This window comes from Monodelphis domestica, chromosome 5, assembly GCF_027887165.1.
Source record: "Monodelphis domestica isolate mMonDom1 chromosome 5, mMonDom1.pri, whole genome shotgun sequence".
In the NCBI taxonomy this organism is placed as follows: Eukaryota; Metazoa; Chordata; class Mammalia; order Didelphimorphia; family Didelphidae; genus Monodelphis; species Monodelphis domestica.
Window position 1 is genome coordinate 190678694 of NC_077231.1, and position 20033 is coordinate 190698726.

Below are 20033 nucleotides of genomic sequence, written 5' to 3' on the forward strand. Positions count from 1 at the left end.
TTAGTTAATGCTTAGCACCATGCCTGGCACATAGTAGGCTTTTAATAAATGTTTATTCACTTGAATGTGAACATAGGCAAGCCATTATTGTTATAGAGAAACATTACAGGAATTTGTTATCCTTCATTTCTAAATAAGAATTCCATGTCAACCTCTTTAGACAAATGAAAATCTTTTAAAGAAAAGGCTTTTAGAAAAGATAGTACTTCTATGGAGTCCTTCAGGTCTCCTCTAATTATCCTCAATATCAAGAATCTTTCATTCTTTAAATCTAACTTCACCTGTTTTCAATGGAGATGGAGAATAATTGGTCAGCCCTTTGCCTATAATGACCTGATAAGTCTTTATGTGGTTATTAGAACTTCCCTCAGGCATATTTTAGAAGTAATTTTAAAATGTCATGACCTTAAGAAACAAATAATTTTCCTTCCTTAAATTAGTAGACCTGGTAAAAGGTAGAAGGGTTTGGGGTTGGGAAACGGTTTTAAAATGTTATTCCTCAGTGTTGTTATATATTCATTTCAGCTGATACTCACATAATCAGTGCTCCTTCCAAATGATAGCTAATAATAATAAAGAATATTTATCATAGCACCTTAAGTTTTGGTGAAGTGCTTAAAAATAGTATCTTATTTGATGTGTACCCCAAACCCTTTGAATTATTATCATTTATCCCTACTTTACGAAGAACCTAAAACAAACAGACTGGGTGAGTTGTCTCGGGTCAGAAAAGAATAAAATCCAAGTTAACATTTGAACTCAGGTCTTCCCAACTCCAAGTCCAATACTCTATGCACAGTAACTTTTTAAATGATTTTATTTCATTATTTTTATTAAAATACTTGAAGTACCTTTTTGTGGTGAGTTTTCTCACCAGCCAGTTTTTCCTGAGCTCTCAAATTTCAGCAAGATATGATAATGACTAAATTCTATTCCTAGGAGGGAGTTAGGGCTCAATTCTTGCCTCTAATCTATTCAATGACAACTTTAACTTTAAAACGAGTATTAACATATTTTCTTTTGTAGGAGAAACAAGAACAGTTTAAGAGATTTACCCCTGAAACAAGCAAATCATAGGTAAGGATAGCTTTTAACAAAAAGTACATAATTACAAATCTCACCCTTGGTCAAGTTTATGACTTGAAAAAAAATATGGAGGAATTTTTACATAGTCTTATTTTAAAACTGGGACTCAGCAATACCGACAACTCCACAGATTTCTCCGTCTCAAGTTCAACCCCAGAAAGAGTTTTTTTTTTAAATTCTGCCCCCAGAAAAGTTGAACATTTTGTACAATTACAGTGCCTCGATGCCATGATCCCTCACCTAATTCTTCATCCTTCAGTAGTTTAAGACTTAATTTCTTGTAACATCATAATGACAGGAACAGAGAAGGGAGCACCTCATTTAGCAGGGAATTGGTGGCAAGTATGGGTTAAGCAGAGTTGTGAGTTTTGAAGTAATAGAATTTAATATCTAAACAGACCAAACACAAACCTTGACGCTGGAACCTTCCAGCTCTATATTGTGGGAATGAAGACACAAGTATCTCTAGGTAAAGCAGTATAACAGTAGAGTCTAGAATGGGAACTGATTCTCATGGTCAACTAAAGGTCTTGGACAATATATTTAATATTTCTAGGCTTCAGTTTCTCTGCTATAACTTAGGGGTTTGGATCTCTGTAGTCATCTTGCAACTCTAGTTCTCTGTTCATATGTGAAACATAAAATTTAAATTAGGGATGCTTGGTGGCAACTAGGTAGCTCAGTAGATTGAAAGTCAGGTGTAGGTCCTGGGTTCGAATATGACCTCAGACACTTCCTAGTTGTGTGACCCTGGGCAAGACACATATCTCCCATTGCCTAGCCCTTACCACTCTTCTGCCTTGGAACCAATGCAGAGTATTGATTCTGAGATGGAAGGTAAGGGTTTAAAAATATTAGGGATAATTATTTGCTTTGCAAAACAATTGATGTCTTTAAGAAGCAAACTACCACCTCTCCCTGGATATTAAAATGTAATTTCATTAGCAAAAATACAGTTTACACTCAAATTTTCTAAATTATATTTCCTATGAGTTATACCCATAGTATTTCCTTTGTATAAATTTAGATAAAATGTGATTTATCTTTGACCTGGAAATAAATAGATCACATCTTATCATAACATACCAAATTGGACCTTTTTTAATTACTAGGATTTACTTAGTACATTTACATTAGTAGGATTTACATCATCATTAGGCTCTTTTGAGTTAGTTGTATAGTTTGATTTTTAGGTCATGCAATATCTATACATTCTATTAATCATCCCAGAGTAAGTGAATAATCGTTTCTCCTCAAATTTTACAGTTGCTTTGTACAATAGAACATTAAAACACAGTCTAATGGAAAGAGCAAAGACTCTAAAGAAGATCTGGATTTGAAATCTGACCCTGTCCTTGGACAAAATGTGAAGTTAGACTCAATGACCACAGAGGTTCTTCCAGCTCTAAAACTATAATCTTACAACCAGAAGTGCTTTTTCTCAGTGTGTACTCCTGATCTGAAGAGAAGTCAATCTTTTTGCTTTCTTTTCTGAACTGTCTGTCTAATTGGATATAACCTCCTTTGGGGCCACTTCAAGGAGGACTTCCTTGAAATGCTTTGATAGCCCTCTAGAAGAGGATGACATTGAACATAGAGTCGGTAGACTGGTTCAGTTTAGGACCCTGGCAGAAATGATATGTGGTTAATAAGTTTATTTTTCTCTTTACCTCATTTCATTTAAAAAATGATGTGGTGCCCAAAAAATCCCTATTGTTTTAGTAAAAATCCTACTATTATCCTATGAGATAGAATGATTAAAAAGAATGCCAACAGCTTCCCTCAAAGAGCTTGTGTGGAACATTATACATTCTCTATAAGATGGATAGGATGAACTTTCTGCCACTAACTGGGTAGATCATCCATGGATTTAGGCTGCTAACATTAGCAGATCTAGGTTGGCTATCTTACTACTTCCTCAGTGCCCCCATGAGAAATAGAATGAAACACGAGCCTACAGCCCAAGGACCTCACAGGATACCGGAATGATTTTGTGCAAGGAGAGTTTGGAAATTAGGCTACAATTTTATCCACTATATCTTCCCTTAGTTATCTGCTTGTGGGTTACTAAAACCAAGATTTCCTGGAGGACAACCAATGGACTTTATCCCTGTGACTCAATGGCTGCTTATAGCCTTCATTACTCTACAGCTTCAACCTCAAACATTTTCATGAACTTGTCCATCACTGGATGCATCTTAAAGAGACAATATAAATGGACCATAAATTGGAAGTCAAACAGGAGGATGAAAGAGAATTGTATTGCCTTTTGTGAATTATAATGCTTTTTAATAATGTTAAACATCCTCCCCAAAACAAACATCTATCTTTTTCATGACAATATTTTGTTAGTTTAGGATACCTTTTAGTTGTAAGTCATAAAGTGCAATGGTCTTCAAAGAATTAAAAATGAATATCACACAGAGGGCAAGGTAGAAACATGCTGTGTGTCATCAGGCTTAAATATATGACAAATAAAAAATTTTGAAGGTGTATAATTAGAAAAATTTGGACTCCTTCTCCCAGAATTCTTTTCTTCACCCAAGAATCCTTTCCCCTTGGTTCACATTTGCATTTGTTACATTTGTTTATAAGTTTTGGGTAATGCCTTCCTCTTTCTCTTTTTTTTTTCATGTGCAAGGCTGAGTGAACTCTCCCTGTTTCTCTAGCTTTATAGTTTCTATTTTTTCTTCAAGTTAAATATTAATAAATATTATTATATATAATATGTAGAGTATTGAATATTCAAAGGACTGGTGTAAAGAATTCATCAAAGGAATATATATATGCAAAAAAAAAGCAGTGGACACTCAGAATGCCCCATCAATGTATGTTTATAATGTTAGGAGAAAGCCTCCAGCATACTGAATGCCCTCTGGACTTAGGAGAGGATGTAGAATAGAGTTGCATAGAATAAGGAGATACGAATGGGTTATGATTGACATTTCTAAAGTAAATAGCCATATGATTGTGATCACAGATCCATTTGAGCAATACATAAACTAAATAACTATGTATTTTGTTAGAGAGGAATTTTTAGGATGGTCAATGAATTTTGAACAGGAACCATCATAAAAGATTTTAAGGTAGACAACTAAATTAATGAGATCTCCTGGCCACTGTAGGCTTAGTTTGATTTTAATAAAGAATTATTATTTACCTTTAAAAGAATGAAGAATATTTATATCTTTGTTATATATTTTGCACCAATCTAAGAGTTTAGGAACAATCTGATCATGTATTAGGAATTCAACAGAAAGAGAAACAAGTAAACCACATATAGTATATATCATCCAGGATCTTGTAAGAGTCCTTGGTCAGTAGTTGACAGCTACACTTCTATTTAATTGTATGTCTCATCCAAAACTGTTTCATAGTTCATTTCTTCCAACTGTATAATTATTATATGAGGCTTACTGCTTCCAAATTTTAGAAATTTTCCCAATTGTATGAATGAATGGATTCTTCTGCACTCTTGCTATGTTTACTCAGTTCTGGATCTCACCTAAATTTCCACAATTGAGCTATTACTCAATCTGTGTGAGATTTTCACTCATCTTACATGAGGCTGCACTATCATCTCTAAGAAATAGAATCCAAAGAATGTTTCTTTTTATTTTTTACATACAGTAAATATATACATACACATACAAAGAGATGGGAAATGTTATATGTACGTATTTTTTAAATAATCTTGTTCATTTTGTTGATCAAGAATATATTTGGCATTGCATTCACAGGAATATGTTTCCAGATAATATTAAGCCAAGAATTCCTTTGGATGCAGATGAAAATATCATAGGTAAGAAGATAACAGAATGGTTTCGTTGTGAAAATAAGTACTGTTTCATGTGTCCAGGGAAACCAGGGTGAGAAATCAAGTTGGTTCTTTGACACTGTCAATATTGTTTTCTCTAAAGTTTTGTAACACTGATCTCTCCTGGTTCTCTGTCTACCTAACCATTCCTTCTCAATCTCCTCTAAAGGATTTTTATCCAGATCATGCTCATTTATCCCAAAGTTCTATCCGGGGCCTTTCATTTTCCTTCTGCCTCATTTGTTGATTTCACCAGTTCCCAGAGATTCAGTTATCATCTCTGCACAGTTGATTCCTAGATCTATATATCCAGTCCTCATCTCTCTCCTGAGCTCTCGTCTCCTGAGTACATGACTGAAAATTTCTTCCTTCTAACTTTCCTGCCTTCCTTCAAGATTCCAGATCCCTACTTGTGAAGAGAGCATTTCTAGTCTCCTCTGCTCCCAGTGCCTTCCCCTTCTCATTGAATTCTAGCTTCTCTCTAGGGCACAGTTACTTGCACATTGTCTCTCCCTTTAAAATGTAAGCTCCTTAAAAGCAGAAAACATATTTTTGCCTTATTTGTGTGTGTATGACACCTAGTAGTAAGAGCTTATTAAATCCTTGTTGACTAACTGATCCAGGAAAATGAGTCAACAGCTTTAATTGGAAATTGAAGAGACAGTAATATGTGCTCCTCCTTTATATTTGCTCTTTGTATAGTTTTTACAGAATGATGGGATTGTAGGTTGAAAGCTATAAAGGTCTTAAGAGATCATGCTTTTTAAGAGTTATCTATAAGGAGATTTTTGGTTGCATATGTGAAATAGAAGTGATATCTGGCAAATCAGTGGAACCAGAACAATTTTAGGAGGTTATTATAGTTTCTACATTTCCAATGATTATAGAAGCAATGGATTAAGGGTTTTTTTTCATTCTTTTAGTATATTATGTACTCCTTTGGCAGTTTGGTGAAGCCTATGGAGACTTTCTCAAAATAATGTTTTAAGATTATTGAAGGAAATACTAAATTTTAGTTAAAGATTAATGAAAATAAAGTTGTATTTTTTTTCTTATCTAAGTTTAAGGACTCCCTAAAATCTATGGATAGATCCCTTGTCCACAGATCACAGATTAATAATGATATAAACCATTGATCTAAAACTTTAAAGTCTGCAAAGCACTTTATACATATTATTCTATTTGATCTAAAACTTTAAAGTTTGCAAAGCACTTTGTACATATTATCCATTTGATCTTTACAATAACCTGTGGGATGGGTGTAATCATTATCTACATTTTGCAGATGAGAAACTGAGACAAGTCAAGATGCTTCACTAGAATTACACTAGAAGTAGCAGAGACAGGATTTGAATTAAAGCCTTCCTAATTTGGAGTCGTAGACTCTATCCTCTGTACCTCACGCCCACTCCTAGGTTAACATCCCTACTATAGACATAGAATCACAGATCTAGAAAACCTAACAAGAAATTTCTGACAATTGAATCTCTAAATTGGTCAAGTTATTTTGTTTGGTCTTTCCCTTACTATATGAACTATAATACCATTTGGGGATTTTAAATAGATATACATTTGCTCTTTGTAAACTTGTAATTTTCCTTAAAAGGTCTAAGCTATTTAAAGTCATTTTTAAAACCCTTATCTTTTGTCTTTGTATCATTTCTAAGAGAAAAGAGTGGAAAGGGCTAAGCAATTGTGGTTAAGTGACTCACTCAGGGTCACACCGCTAGGTCCTCCTGACTCCATGTCTGGCAGTCTATCCACTGTGCTAGCTGGCTATCTCTAATGTAATTTTTAAAAGATGAATTAAAATTTCTTTCTTAAGTTTAAATCTCAAAGTACTTGAGATTATAGGATTTTTATTTTTCCCCTTTACTTAGCAATTTTAAATGCAAATTTATATATTTTTTTTCTTTTAGTGCCACCTTTAATGAATGAGACCAAAGAAATACATTGTAGTCATGGTAAGTTGTGATTCTTTTTACATTTTTTTTGCCCAAAATAATTGAGGCAACCTCAATACAGTTTTGAATAATTTGGGGTCAACTCATCATGATTTAATTTTTCTTATCGAACTTCAAAGACTCCCTAAAGTCTTTGAAATGAGATCTTTGAGCTTTTAATTCATTTTCTGCAAATTTCACAGAGGTAAAGAGACAGCATGGAGTAATGGAAAGATAGCCTCAAAATCAGGAAGCCTTGGGTTCACTGACACATCCTGGCTGTCAGACTAGGCAAGCCATCACAACTTCTCACTGCCCTTAAGCAACTCTCTAACACTCCAAGTTGCAGAAGAGCTGCTTATCTGCAATGGGATAGGGTGTTTCCTCCCTGGGAGTTTCCTATACTCATGAAATCATAGTTCTGGTCCAAAAACAAAACAATAAAACAACCCAACCCATATTATGTATGGAACACTGGGCTAGATACTGAGGAAGATGTAACTTGGGTAGGACATAGTCTCTGTACTCATGGAGCTTATGTTAGTAGGTAAATATAATACATGCATAAGTCACTGCAGCCCATATCCTAGAACTGAGTCTCTGGTTTTACCAAGACCTGACTCCATATTGGGAGTTTCTCATCAATCATGCATTATGACAGATGCCCACACCCAGGGTTGCCTCTGGAAACATGAATATTTTGAATAGTTGGCTCCTATCTAGGTCTTTACAAAAAAAAAAAAAGGTGGTTTCCATAGTTTCCATGCAAGCATTAAGGCTAAAATAACATTGTATGTAGGGTAAATTTTATTTAACATGATCAAAGTGGGAGGCTTGCATCTTGGATCTAGTAACAGTCAGAATGTCTCCCTTCCCTTTTTTTGGGAGCTTCACCTCCCACGGGACTCATACAGTACTCTAAACTTACTGAACTGGCATGGGATTTAATCCTGAATCCCCTTCAATAGGAAAGTTCTTTAAGTTCCCAAAGAAGCATTGTAAGACCCCTTTCTGGTGAGTACCATATCAATAAGGGACCAGTAGAGTTTTCTATTTTTTTTATCCTAACTTCCTGTCTGAGTAGCAGTTCTAAGACAGAAGAATGGCAAGGGTTAGGCAATCTATTCCTCATTCAGCCCAAAGTGGATTAAGTGACTTGCCTGGGATCACACAGCTAGGAAGTATCTGAGGCTAGATTTGAACCCAGGTCCTCCCAACTCCAGAATTGTTGTTCTATCCACTGTGGGACTTAGCTTCCCCTAGGACAATCTTCAAAATTTAGAGTGTGATAAAATTCAGTTTAATATTTCTTCAATGGTAAAGCACTTAGGGTCACTAACACATCAAGTATGCCTAAGTCATAGTATCAAGGTTCAAGTCTGCTTCTCCACATATGGCTCTATCCTTTGCTGTTCCTTGGTTGAAACTCCTAGATAAATTCAGGAACTCCTTGACACTTGTCAACTTTGGGACCATGCACTTGTCTGGAGAAGCCTACCAAATATTAAAGTATTTGGGGTGAAGGCATGTCAGAAATGAAATAAATCTGGAAAACAGGGTTGTGTCAAGCTATGGAACACCTTGAAGGCATTGAAATTTTTGAATAAAGGAATGGCAAGCTTCTCTTTCAGAGAACTAAGCCCAACTCTCTGTTTATAGCACTTGTCTCTAGATATCTCTCAGCTCTAGTCCTCTCTCTGTCTCTTACTTTTTAAAAGCCAAATACCTAAGTGTAACTCAGATAACCTCATCAACAAGATACTGTTACCTGGGCAATAATACCTATTAAAAGTCACTGTCAGGGAGGAATATTATTTGTCCAAAGGTAAATGAATGCCTTGTAAAAGAAATCAATGCCAGAAGAGAGATTTCATCTACTTGGACCCTGATAATGATGCATTAACCTTGACATTGAGTTAACCTTTTCAAGAGACCTTTATGTCTTGTTAAGATGATATAAAATGGATTCAATAGGGAATTATCAGATTTCTACTGTATATATGACCTGCATAACTAATACAAAAGAGTTCATATGGAATGCATGAGAAAAAAGCCAAGCAAAGTGCTGTGGGATCCCTGAGAAGAAAGGTGGGTCATGTCTTTTCCAATGAAGGGATCAAGGAACTCCATAAGCAGGAGATGATTTGACCCTGCTGGTCAGTGCTTTTCCATCCTCAAATTTGTAAGCACTTACCTGTTTCTGTGATGTGTTCCCTCAGATAAATATAGGCTTCTTGAAAGACAAAGATTATTTTTTAATCTTGTGTGTGTGTGTGGGGGGGTGGTTCTGAGCTCTTTGTGAAGAGTTTTACATATAGTTTTGGGCTGAATAAGTACTTTTTCATTAGGATTGGATTGGTGAATTTGAGTTTATTCTTGAAGCATTCCAGACTTAGGACTTAGGTAATGGTGCAGAGGCTCACAGATAGATATGTGCATGGAGCATGCACAAAGAACCAATTGCATCTCTAATTCGACTGAAACTTTAAGTATATGGGGGGAAGTCATGTCAGAAATTATATAAAACTGGATTGTGTCAAACTATGGGACACCCTAAAGGCATTGAAGATTTTCAAATAGAGGAATGTCATGATCAGACCTGTGCACAGGGAAGTTTATTCTGGCAGCAGAATGAGTTATAGATTGGAAGAAGGAGAAAGAGGAAGTGGGAAGATCTGTTTAGAAGCAAGCAATAGTCCAGGAAGAAGGCAATAATGACCTGCACTCTTTTGGCATTGGAAATAGCAAGGAGGGAACAGGTGTGAGAGATATTGTGGAAGGAGAGCCAGGAAGACTTGGCAACTGGTTAGACGTGCATGATGATGGAGAAGGAAGAGTCAGAGATAAGACCAATCTTTCAACAATACATGCTTGGTAGTGCAATTGGCAGAAATAGGGAAGTCAAAAGGAGAGGAAAGTTCAGAGTAAAAGAGAAGTTCAATCTTGGTCATGTTAAATGTGAGGGGTTAGTTAAGCACAAAGGAAGATTTATCTATGAAGAAACTGGAGATATGAGTCTTGGGCTCAGGACAGAGCTAAGAAACATGCACATTTCAGCATTTAAGAGTCATCTGAATAGAGGTAGTGGTTGAAACTCTGGGAGTGGAAGAGGTTGCCAAGGGAGAATATAAACATAGAAGATAATATCAAAGATCACAGAACCATGAAAAATCTCTTTTAGCACAGTGAGGAAGACAGAGCAGGAATACTATAGAAGTAGGAAAACGTGACTTCTTTAACTGTAAGATTGTTTTTCATACATGGGAATAGTGTGTTTAAATTCAAGAGATGTAATAGAATTTTTTATCAGAGCCTCTTAAAATTCTGCTAATACAGCATAGAAGAGGGAAGAAATAAGGAAAGACTATCCAATGCAAAGATGGAAAAAAAACAAAGTAAAGGACAGTAAAATATTAGTTGCTTAATAAAGACTTGTTGACTTGAAAGAGTGACAGAGGAATAGAGATAAAGACAGAAAGAATTCTTAGTGTCATAAAGTGAATGTCAATGGGGAGGAAGCCAACACTTAAGCTAAAGACTTTTACTTCAAGGAGATTGGTAAAGAAGAAAGAGAAGAGATCTAGCTTTAGGGCTAGAAGGATTTATGGAAAGCATTTCTATTTTTTTGCTAGATGATGAAGTGATGACCAGGGAATGGATTAATAAATAGTATAGTTGACAAGGTTCCAGCCTCCTCTCTTTTCCTGGCATATCTTTATTTTTTCACCTTCAAGGAGATCCCATGGTGAAGATCTTTCATTTTTGATGAAACAAGATATTGAGGAATTTTCTTCCCCTTGGGTAGGAATAACCATTATTATTGTTATTATTATGAGAAATCCACCAGCCTAAACAATTGGAATATTGAAACTCATGAAAATCCATTTTCAGGAACTCTAGTCTCTGAAATGTGTTCATAAAATTAAATAGAAGAGTAGAGGATAATAACTCCAGGTCCAGGAATTTCCCTTTTGGGCTTCCCATGTGGATATCTTAAAGTCACCTTTACTGCTCCTGGGAGGTATGGGATCCTTTCTCATACTCAGCTGTACTCTGGTCGAAAAATCCAAGGGTTACAAGAAACAGAAAAACTAAGGGATTAAAAATATGTCCTGCATTTAAGTAATAACAACTTTGTAGATACAAATAATTTTATAAAACGTAGGGACTTTGATGAGTGCAATAGTCAAATACAGTTATAGATGACTTGTTATAAAGTATGCCATCTATTTCCTGACAGAGAGAGGATGGACTTGGGGTACAAAAGAAGACATTTTTGGACAGGACCAATCTGGGAAATTGTTTTGCTTTTCCATACACACTTGTTTCAAGGCATTTGTGATTTCTTTTTTCCCAATGGGATGGCAATATGAGAAATAAAAGTTCCATTTGTATTCATTGAAATAAATATATTTTTTAAATACATTTAAGGAGAATAGAAAGAGCAAATCTTGGAGGAGGGATTAGAGTAGAGTACCGTACCAGGTATACAGGTAGAGAAAGAAACCTGGAAAAGAGTAAAGGAATCTCTTGACACAAAAGGGAAATGAGGGGGAATGATGCAGAATCTATAGTACTTTAAGGTAAGAATGAAAGGAATTGAGAGCCTCAGTCCTCTTGGTGAACAAGAATCACAGACTTCTGCTGAGTGTTAGGTGTGAGTAGGTACCAAACAACTTGAAAAAAATATTAGAGGTTTGGAGCACCTGTGGGGAATGAGGTGGAGAATCTATTATTGATGAAATATTCATTGAGTAAGCACAGTTCCAGTTGAAGTTGTAAATCATAAATTTATGGTAGGTAAAATTAACATTCCTCTCTCCCCTGCAGGCGAGCAGCATGAGAGTAGAAGCAGAGAATTTTGTAGCAGAGATTATCTAGGGTTGAAGGGACATTCCCACCTGAGTGGGAATGTCAGTAGGTCAAAGGGTAAGGGATAGCTAGTGAATCATTGAAGTGGCAGCAACCAAGGCAGAGAGGGAAAAAAACCTCAGCAACAGTTGAAAGATAAGACTGAGAAAATCAGGAGGCAGTGACTGTAGGCTGTGATGGTTAAGAACAGTAGGTTTTGTCTTTGAGAACAAGTGCTGGGCATGCAGATTAGGAAGCTTTATTTAGACAATGAAATTGCAAACAGTCCAATCTGAGAATCTAAGGTTTGTCCATATTTGTAAGCAACTTAGAGGGGCGGTTCAGAAGTCAAGATGAAGGGAACTGTGAGATCAGGTTGCTGCATCCTTACAGTGAGTATCTACAGCTACTAGGATGATGGAAAAGAGACGGAGTGGAGAAATCATACTTTTTTGTTGTGTCTGTCTCAACCACTAGGTCAGCCTCACCCATCTCCTTCCCTGACACCATAGTAGCTTTTTAGGGTCAAGTTCTTTTTTTGTTGTTGTTCTTATTGCTCATTTTTCTAATCGATTTCTTTAAATTTTATGTTAAATTGGGCTCTGCTCCCCTGGGGGAGAGGAGGCACTATGCCAAGATTCATGACTTTGTGTGCTGCTGTTTTCAGAGCTAGTTCTGGGGATCTGCAAGTTTTTTGGTGTTTCCACAGTGGTGTGATCCCAGAAGGACAAGAAATCAAGAAATATGAGTTCAAATATGAATTATTACACTTGATCTTGAAAAGACAACATAATCTTTTGGGGCCTCAGTTTCCTCATTTGTAAAAAGAAGAGTTTGGATTTGATATGTGCCTCAAATAAAAAAGATCCCTGCTGCCTCGTATTGACTTAGAAATCCACAAATTCACATAATCTGTGTTGCATCACATTTTTATTAACTTTGTTAAGCATTTCCCAATTATATTTTAACTAGTTCAGGCCTTAATTAGAAATTTTGCTGTCAATTTGAGGCAAGTTTGATTCCTTTGGACTACGATATATTATTTTAATTTGATGTTAAGGCTACTATTTAAGCATGGCTGAAACCTTCCTCTGGTGCCCATCCATGATGTTGTCATATGTCATATCCTATCAAGATGGAGATGTTTCAAGTATGGATTCAGTGTACTATATACCTATCATCTAAGGATCAGTGTAGCTAAATTTAAAGAAACTCAGAAGTGTGTTAGCCACAGAGATTCACACGAGGTGTAGAAAGTTGATAATTTTAGAAGGACCAGTACCTACATAAGTGTGGATTGTTGAAGTATTAATGAATTTAGATGTAAGAAGAATCTGGTATCTCCCACATTTAAGTAAGTAAATATCACACACACACACACACACACACACACACACACACACAGACCCTTACTTTCCATCTTGGAATCAATGCTATGCATTGGTTCTAAAGCCAAAGAGTAATAAAGGCTAGGCAATGGGGGTCAAGGGACTTGCTTTGGCCAGATTTGACCCCAAGACCTACTATCTCTAGACCTGACTATCAATTAAGCCACCTAGCTGTCCCCATGTGTGTACTCTTGAGCCATGAAGGAACCAGTGCTTTCTTGGAAAAAATTGACTAGATGTAGTTTACTTGTAAATGTAGCATTTCAAAATAGATTAATACATATTTGAGATAATTTTATACCCTTAAATGCAGTTACTATAAAACCATACTAATATTTTGAACATACTTTATAGATTAATAGTATCATTTTTGATACAATACTATATGATAGAAACATTGATTATCATAATGGACTATTCATGAGCTTGAGCATTCTAATAAATTAATACTAACATAGATTAGTTAAGCATAAGCTCTGTGATACTGAATGTTGTCTGACAGAGTTGTTGTGAGGATCTGTAATTATCAATGTGAGTTCTTCTTTAAATTCTCATTGAAGGTATCATCATTTAGTAGGCAGATATATATATTAGTTCCCAAATAAAACATTGTGAACCTGAGAAACTTTAGTCATTCTTTCAGGGCCACTGCTTAAATGTTATCTAAATATGAGTTGTTGCCTTTATTTTTTTACTAGAAATAAATAGGATAACCTTGAATAAAATTTTCACATTTTCCTATCAATAAAAACCCTTTTGAAGTTAGAATATCTAGTTCTCTCCGGATCATAAGAATAAATCTTTCTTTTTTCTGTCTGGCAAATTATTAGATTAAAATATTTAGAGTTAAGTCATAGAATAGGTGGATTAGTTTTAAGAGAGTAGTTAATTCTGTTTCATGTGAGTCATGATCATTCCTCAAGAGGGAAATATAACTCCTGATTTAAAAGAAATGAATTACAAGCAGACAGAAAAAGTCATTGCCTCCCACATAGTCTTGCCAAATAAGTTCTTCAGTCTGTTCTCACCCTACTTCAGGCTAGTCCTCCATAGATTTCCTGTACTAATCATGGCTGCTTCAAGTCAAGACTTGAATGGGAACATGGCCAAAGAAACACCAGGTGTTCTGAGAGGTAGCATCAGTGAGTCAATTGAGTAGGATGTCAGGTTTAAACTAAGATGTTGGCAGGGCTTTAGGGCATAGTGCTCACACTAGAGGTGCAACCTTTGCAATAAAATGAATAAAAATACACACATAAAACTAAATTTACTAGAATGATTGCCCATTTTGCTCCATGTGTGGTTTGGTTTCAGTGGGTAGATAATATATCCTATTAAGAATTCATAGATATAACAAAGACACAAAATGCAAAATTCATATAGCATTAGCATTTTAAAATGTGTACTTATATACTTTATTAACTTACAAAATATATGAAATGCATTTTTTTAAAATTATATTTTTATATGATTAAATTACCATCCTCTTGATGGACTGAATTCTGATTACCATAAATGTACGATTTATTCCCTACAGTTTTTGTCCAGGAAAAAGGATCTTTTTTTTCCAAAAGTTAATTCCATATCTAGATTTTCTATGGGTGATAGAATATTTTTGTCTTATTGCTAGTGGTTCTCCTTTATTTGTCAAAGTAAGCAATGCTCAAATAAGCTCAGGCTTTATTGGGGCTACAGTGTCCATGTAGGCATGGCTTTAAACTTGACAGCATATATTTTATAGCACTTAATAAAAATAATTACAGTAATTAATAATGATGATAGCTGGCATTTATGTAATACCTTAACCTTCCCAAAGCTCTTGACATATTATCACATCAAATGTTCCTTTGAATCTTGCAAGACAAACTCTACGGGCATTATTATCTCCATTTTATAGGTGAAGAACCTTGAGTTTGAGAGTTTAGACCCAAGGTCATACAGAAAATAAGCACCTGAGGCAGGATGCCCACTCATACCTTTTGAGTACAAGACTATTATTTATAAAGTTTTGCATATAAGAGCTGTTAAACAAATATATATTGATGAAATTAATTCATAATCAGATGAATTAATAATGATGTTCTCTTGTATCATTGGTTTCAATAGCATAGCACCAATCCTTATACCTTCAGTTTTCAAAAAGTGATTGCATAAGGTGATATATCCACACTACAGTCTTCTACAGTATGACTATTTCTATAGTTGGTATACTTGGACTGAACAACTTGATTAAGACAGTCAATTAAATCAGTCTAACTGGTTGGTTGAACTGACCACTTATTCAACTAATGTTTTACCAGTTATTGCAACACTCTTACCTTAGTTTTTTGTAGAGCAAAAATACCATACAACTAACTGGCCCTTGATTTATTTGCTTTTACATTATGTTATATTTAAACAATTTTTCATTCTCTGAATTCAAGAAACTGTCTGGTGTGACTCCAGAATGATTCAAGTTACTGTGCATGATAAAGACATATTGTAATGGATAAGGGGAAGGAATTAGCCTTGCAGTCAAGAAGATCCAGATTCAGTTCCTTCCTCTGGCTTTCTCTAGCTATGTGACACTGGTCAGTCACTTCACCTCTGAGTGCTCTTAGGCAACTCTTGTACTGTCATTACCAGATAAGTTGCAGATTAGCATTAGTAGAGGGAGTTTCCATAGTAGGAGTTCCTCCACATGGATGAAATCACAGGATCAGATTTAAAACAAAAGCTGTGAGTAATAGTTCCTCTGAAATACAATTCTCAGAGAAGATATATGTAGGAGTTGTATCCTCTTCCATAGCTATCACTCTGATATTATAACTGTTGGGAGGGAGGGAGGGAATTATCTTTGCCTCTCTTGCCTCCCATGGTATTTTGTAGCTATTGTTGTCTTCATGGCTAAATATAAAGGCTACCTCTATATATTTGTTAATAAGGTACTTTTAAATCCAGAGCTTGAATTGAGAGGGACTCTTATCAACAGAGTACCTAGGCAAGTAGCAGAGGTAATAGGATAATGCCTTTAATTTTCTTTTTCTTTCTTTCTTTCTTTCTTTCTTTCTTTCTTTCTTTCTTTCTTTCTTTCTTTCTTTCTTTCTTTCTTTCTTTCTTTCTTTCTTTCTTTCACTACCTTCCTTCTTTCCTTCTTTTTAAGGAAAGGTGCTCCCCTCCCTATCACTGATCCTTCATGTATAGAATAAGAGTTCTTAGTCTTTTTGTGTTTGTGCTATGGATTCTTTTGGCAGTCTGATAAGGTTTGTGAAGCCTTTCTTAGAATGTCTTAAAATGCTCAAAATGAGATAAATAAGATTACAAAGAAAACCATGTATATTTAAATGGTTACCAAATATTTTTTAAAAATAAGTCCATGGATCAGAGGGACTTGAAACTTAATTGATAGCACATAGAGACATCTATGGAAAAGCCATACTGAAGTTCCTTTTGGTACATGATCCAGGAGCAAGAGTTGCAGGGTTTGGAGTCATAAGACCTGGGTTCAGAAGCCAGTTCTTCCACACACTGCCTGTCTGACTTTGGGCAAGTCAGTCCCTCATCTACAAAATGAAGGATTTGGATAAGAGATGGCTTCTAAGCTTAAGAACTTATGAACCTTAACCCTAATTTTTGAGCTCCATATGAGAAGCTGTCAGCTTGCTTCAAGGGATGAGAATCAATTGCTGGCTGCTTTCAACAAATCAGTCCTAATTTAATGTCCTGAAGTAACAAGCCCCAGTAGATAAGATCATGACAAGAATGACTAAGGATGTTCCAAAATCATTTTTACAGATGCCAGTGAATAGTATGTTTTCTCTTTTGCTCATTTAAAAAAGATGAACACTACATATTTGATAAAAAGAGAGGAAATGACTGGTGAGCAGTTCTGGGCATTTTGTGTGTTAAAATTGATTTGACTGTAAAACTTCTAAAGGAAGTAATTTAATAATTTTTCTTGATATTCATCATCATTTATAAGTACTTTAAATTATTGTAATTATAATAGCTGTTCTTGGCCTCAGAGTTGGAAGAGATAAGAAAAATATACCTCTTTATTTACCCTCTTTGCAGAGGTAAGGGACTATGGATAGAAAAAGTTCCCTCTACCATCTAACTCAGATGATGTATTTATTACATGATGAAGGAAAGCATTCAGAGTGTGTAGGACAGCCTGTGCAAAACAAGAGATGTGAGATTTGGGACCCTTGCATGGAAACGGCATGGAAACTAACCTGGCAAACAGTAGAGTCTGTGGGGAATGAATATTCTGTGAAATATGTCTAAGTTAGGCTGGGACTCGTGTAGGTGGGCTTCAAATGAGAAGCAAAGGAAGTGCTTTATAGAGAGATTATCTTTCTAGGCAGACAAGCCAAAAAACAACAAATATTTATTTATTTATTTACTTACTTTGAAACCCGTTACTATCTGTCAGAATCAACACCAAGTTTCATTTCCAAGGCATAAGAGAAGTAAGGACTAGACAATTACATGGGGTTACATAGCTAGGAAGTATCTGAAGTCAGATTTAAACCAAAGACCTTCCATATCCAAGCTTGGAGTTCTATCCACTGAGCCTTCAGGCGACCCCCAGGAAGCTTTAAGTTCTTACTATGTGCAAGGTGATGGGGATGCAAAGAAAGACTGCCAAAAAAATTCCTTACTCTCAAAAGCTTACATTCTAACTGGGGAGGCAACATGTAAATAAATGTATACATGAAACACGAAGAAGAGAAAAGGTAAGTTTGGGGGGGGTGAAGAAAGGTGATAAGTACTTAGGGAGATTGAAAGGGTCCTTCTGCAAAAGATAGTATCTGAGCTGGGTCTCGAAAAAAGCTAGACATGGTACAGATGAGGAAGGAGAGCATTCCAGGCATTGGGAACGGTCAGTGCAAAAGTATAGTCAAATAGGGGGAACAGCAAGTAAGAGAGCATCACTGGATAGGGAAGAGGAGTAAAATGTGAGATTAATAATAATAACTAAAATTTCTATAGCACTTACTATGTGCCAAGCACTTTATAAAAATCTGTGACTGGAAAGGTAAGGAAGGACCAGCTTGTGAAAAGCAGTGAATCCCAGAAGACTTTATATTTGGTCCTGAAGGCAATAAGGAGGGACCAAGGGTGGCATGGTTAGATCTACACTTCTAAGTGTGGGGGATTTACATGTGAGCCTGTAATCTAATTGCTGGAGGAAGTCCGAGGCTGGTGGATTCTTTGATTTAAGGAGTACTGAATGGCACTAAAACCAATTAGGTATCATCACTAAGTTCAGCACTGAGATAATGAGACCCAAGAGAGGAGAGGTTTTCCACAGGAGGAATGAACAGGTCAAGATCAGAAAGACAGAGCTGGTTAAAGCTTCTCTCCCAATCAGCTAAGCCTGAGAGTGGCCATTATAGTTCCAGTCTACTGATATATGGGAGACCCAATCTTTTCCTTTAATTAATTTTTTATTTTACATCCATACAAGTTTCCAATAATTATTTTCTGATATTTTGTGATCCACATTCTCTCTCTCCCAAGATGGCAGATAATATGATATAGATTGTCCATGTATTACTATACTTTACATATTTCCACATTTGTCATGCTATGAAAGAGACATATCACATACTAGACAAAATTTCACAAAGGAAATAAATGGGAAAATGGCATGCTTCTATCAACATTCCGACTCTGTCAATTCCTTCTCTAGCAGTGGATAGCTTTCTTCATCCTGAGTCTCTTGGACTTGTTCTGGATCTTTGCACTGGTGACAATAGTTAAATAATTCACAGCTGATAATCACACTTCATTGTTGTTACTGTGTACAATGTTCTCCTGGTTCTGCTCACTATACTTTGTATCACTTCAAACAGATATGTCTTTCCAGGGTTTATCTTATTCCCCATTTCTTATGGAAAAATAGCATTTCATTACAATTATATTTCACAACTATTCAGCCATTTCCCAAGTGATGGACATCCCTTCAGTTTCCAGTTCTTTGCCACCACAAAAAAAAAAAAAAGCTGCTGTAAATATTTTTCTGTAAGTAGATCTTTTCCCTCTACCTTTGATCGCTTTGGGATATAGACCTATTGCTGGGTTAAAGGGTACGCACAGTTTTACAGCCCTTTAGAATATGTACCTCCATGCAGAGATGACAAGATTTGACTATTGACTGGATTTGTGGAGTGAGAAATGAAGAAGAGGAGGCCAACGCTGCAAATCTAGGAGACAGGGAGCATTGACAGGAGCAGAAAAACCAGAAAGGGCAAAGAGTGTTTTGAATAGATTGAACTTTTTGTTTGGAGGAATATGCCTTGGATGTTTCCCTTTAAGTCTCCTACTCACTTATCTTATCTCAATCAGCTCAAATCAGTGGCAGATAAAGAGCACTCAGAATTCTCCCAATTCAGGCAGCACTGGTGCTGTTTCTCTACTCTCTCCTTACCCATAGGTTTTCTACTTGCCCTTCTCTCCCCTCACAGAGCCACCTCTCTAGTTTAGGTCCTTAGCTTTTTCTTCTCTGAACTGCTACATTAGTTCTCTAATTGGTTTCTCTGTCTGGTCTTTCCCCACTCCAGTCCATTCTCCACACAACTGCCAAAATGATTTTGTTTCTTTGTTAAGTCTGGGTCTTAGGGGCAGCTAGGTGGCTCAGTGGATAGAGAACCAAACCCAGAGATGGGATATCTTGTGTTTAAATCTGTCATCAGAGACATCCTAGTGTGTGAACTTGGGTAAATCAGTTAACCCAAACTGCCTAGCCCTTACTGCTCTTCTGCCTTAGAACTAATACAAAGTATTGATTCTAAGAAGGAAGGTAAGGTTTTTTTTTTTTTTAAAGCCCAGATCTCCTCGGAAATAAAGCTATCACCCTTTGCTGATGAAATAGTCATAGAGAATCCACACACACACAAAACTTATCAAAACAACAATTTAAGCAAAGTTTCAGGATATAAAATAAACCTACCTAAATCAACA

The 20033-nt window shown here is 36.0% G+C and overlaps 1 protein-coding gene across 4 annotated transcripts in view; it reads left to right on the forward strand.

The window, feature by feature from the left end:
* CPED1 (cadherin like and PC-esterase domain containing 1) overlaps nt 1-20033 on the forward strand; it is a 417420-nt gene that overhangs the window by 206398 nt on the left and 190989 nt on the right. For all 4 annotated transcript variants that reach the window (XR_008912281.1, XR_008912282.1, XM_056799629.1 and 1 more), the window contains 3 exons: nt 1027-1077; nt 4827-4888; nt 6823-6867. Coding sequence is in view for 2 of the 4 variants with exons in the window: in XM_056799629.1 (XP_056655607.1) it covers nt 1027-1077; nt 4827-4888; nt 6823-6867 (158 nt within the window). In the remaining 2 variants the exon portion in view is untranslated. The remainder of the gene's footprint in view (nt 1-1026; nt 1078-4826; nt 4889-6822; nt 6868-20033) is intronic.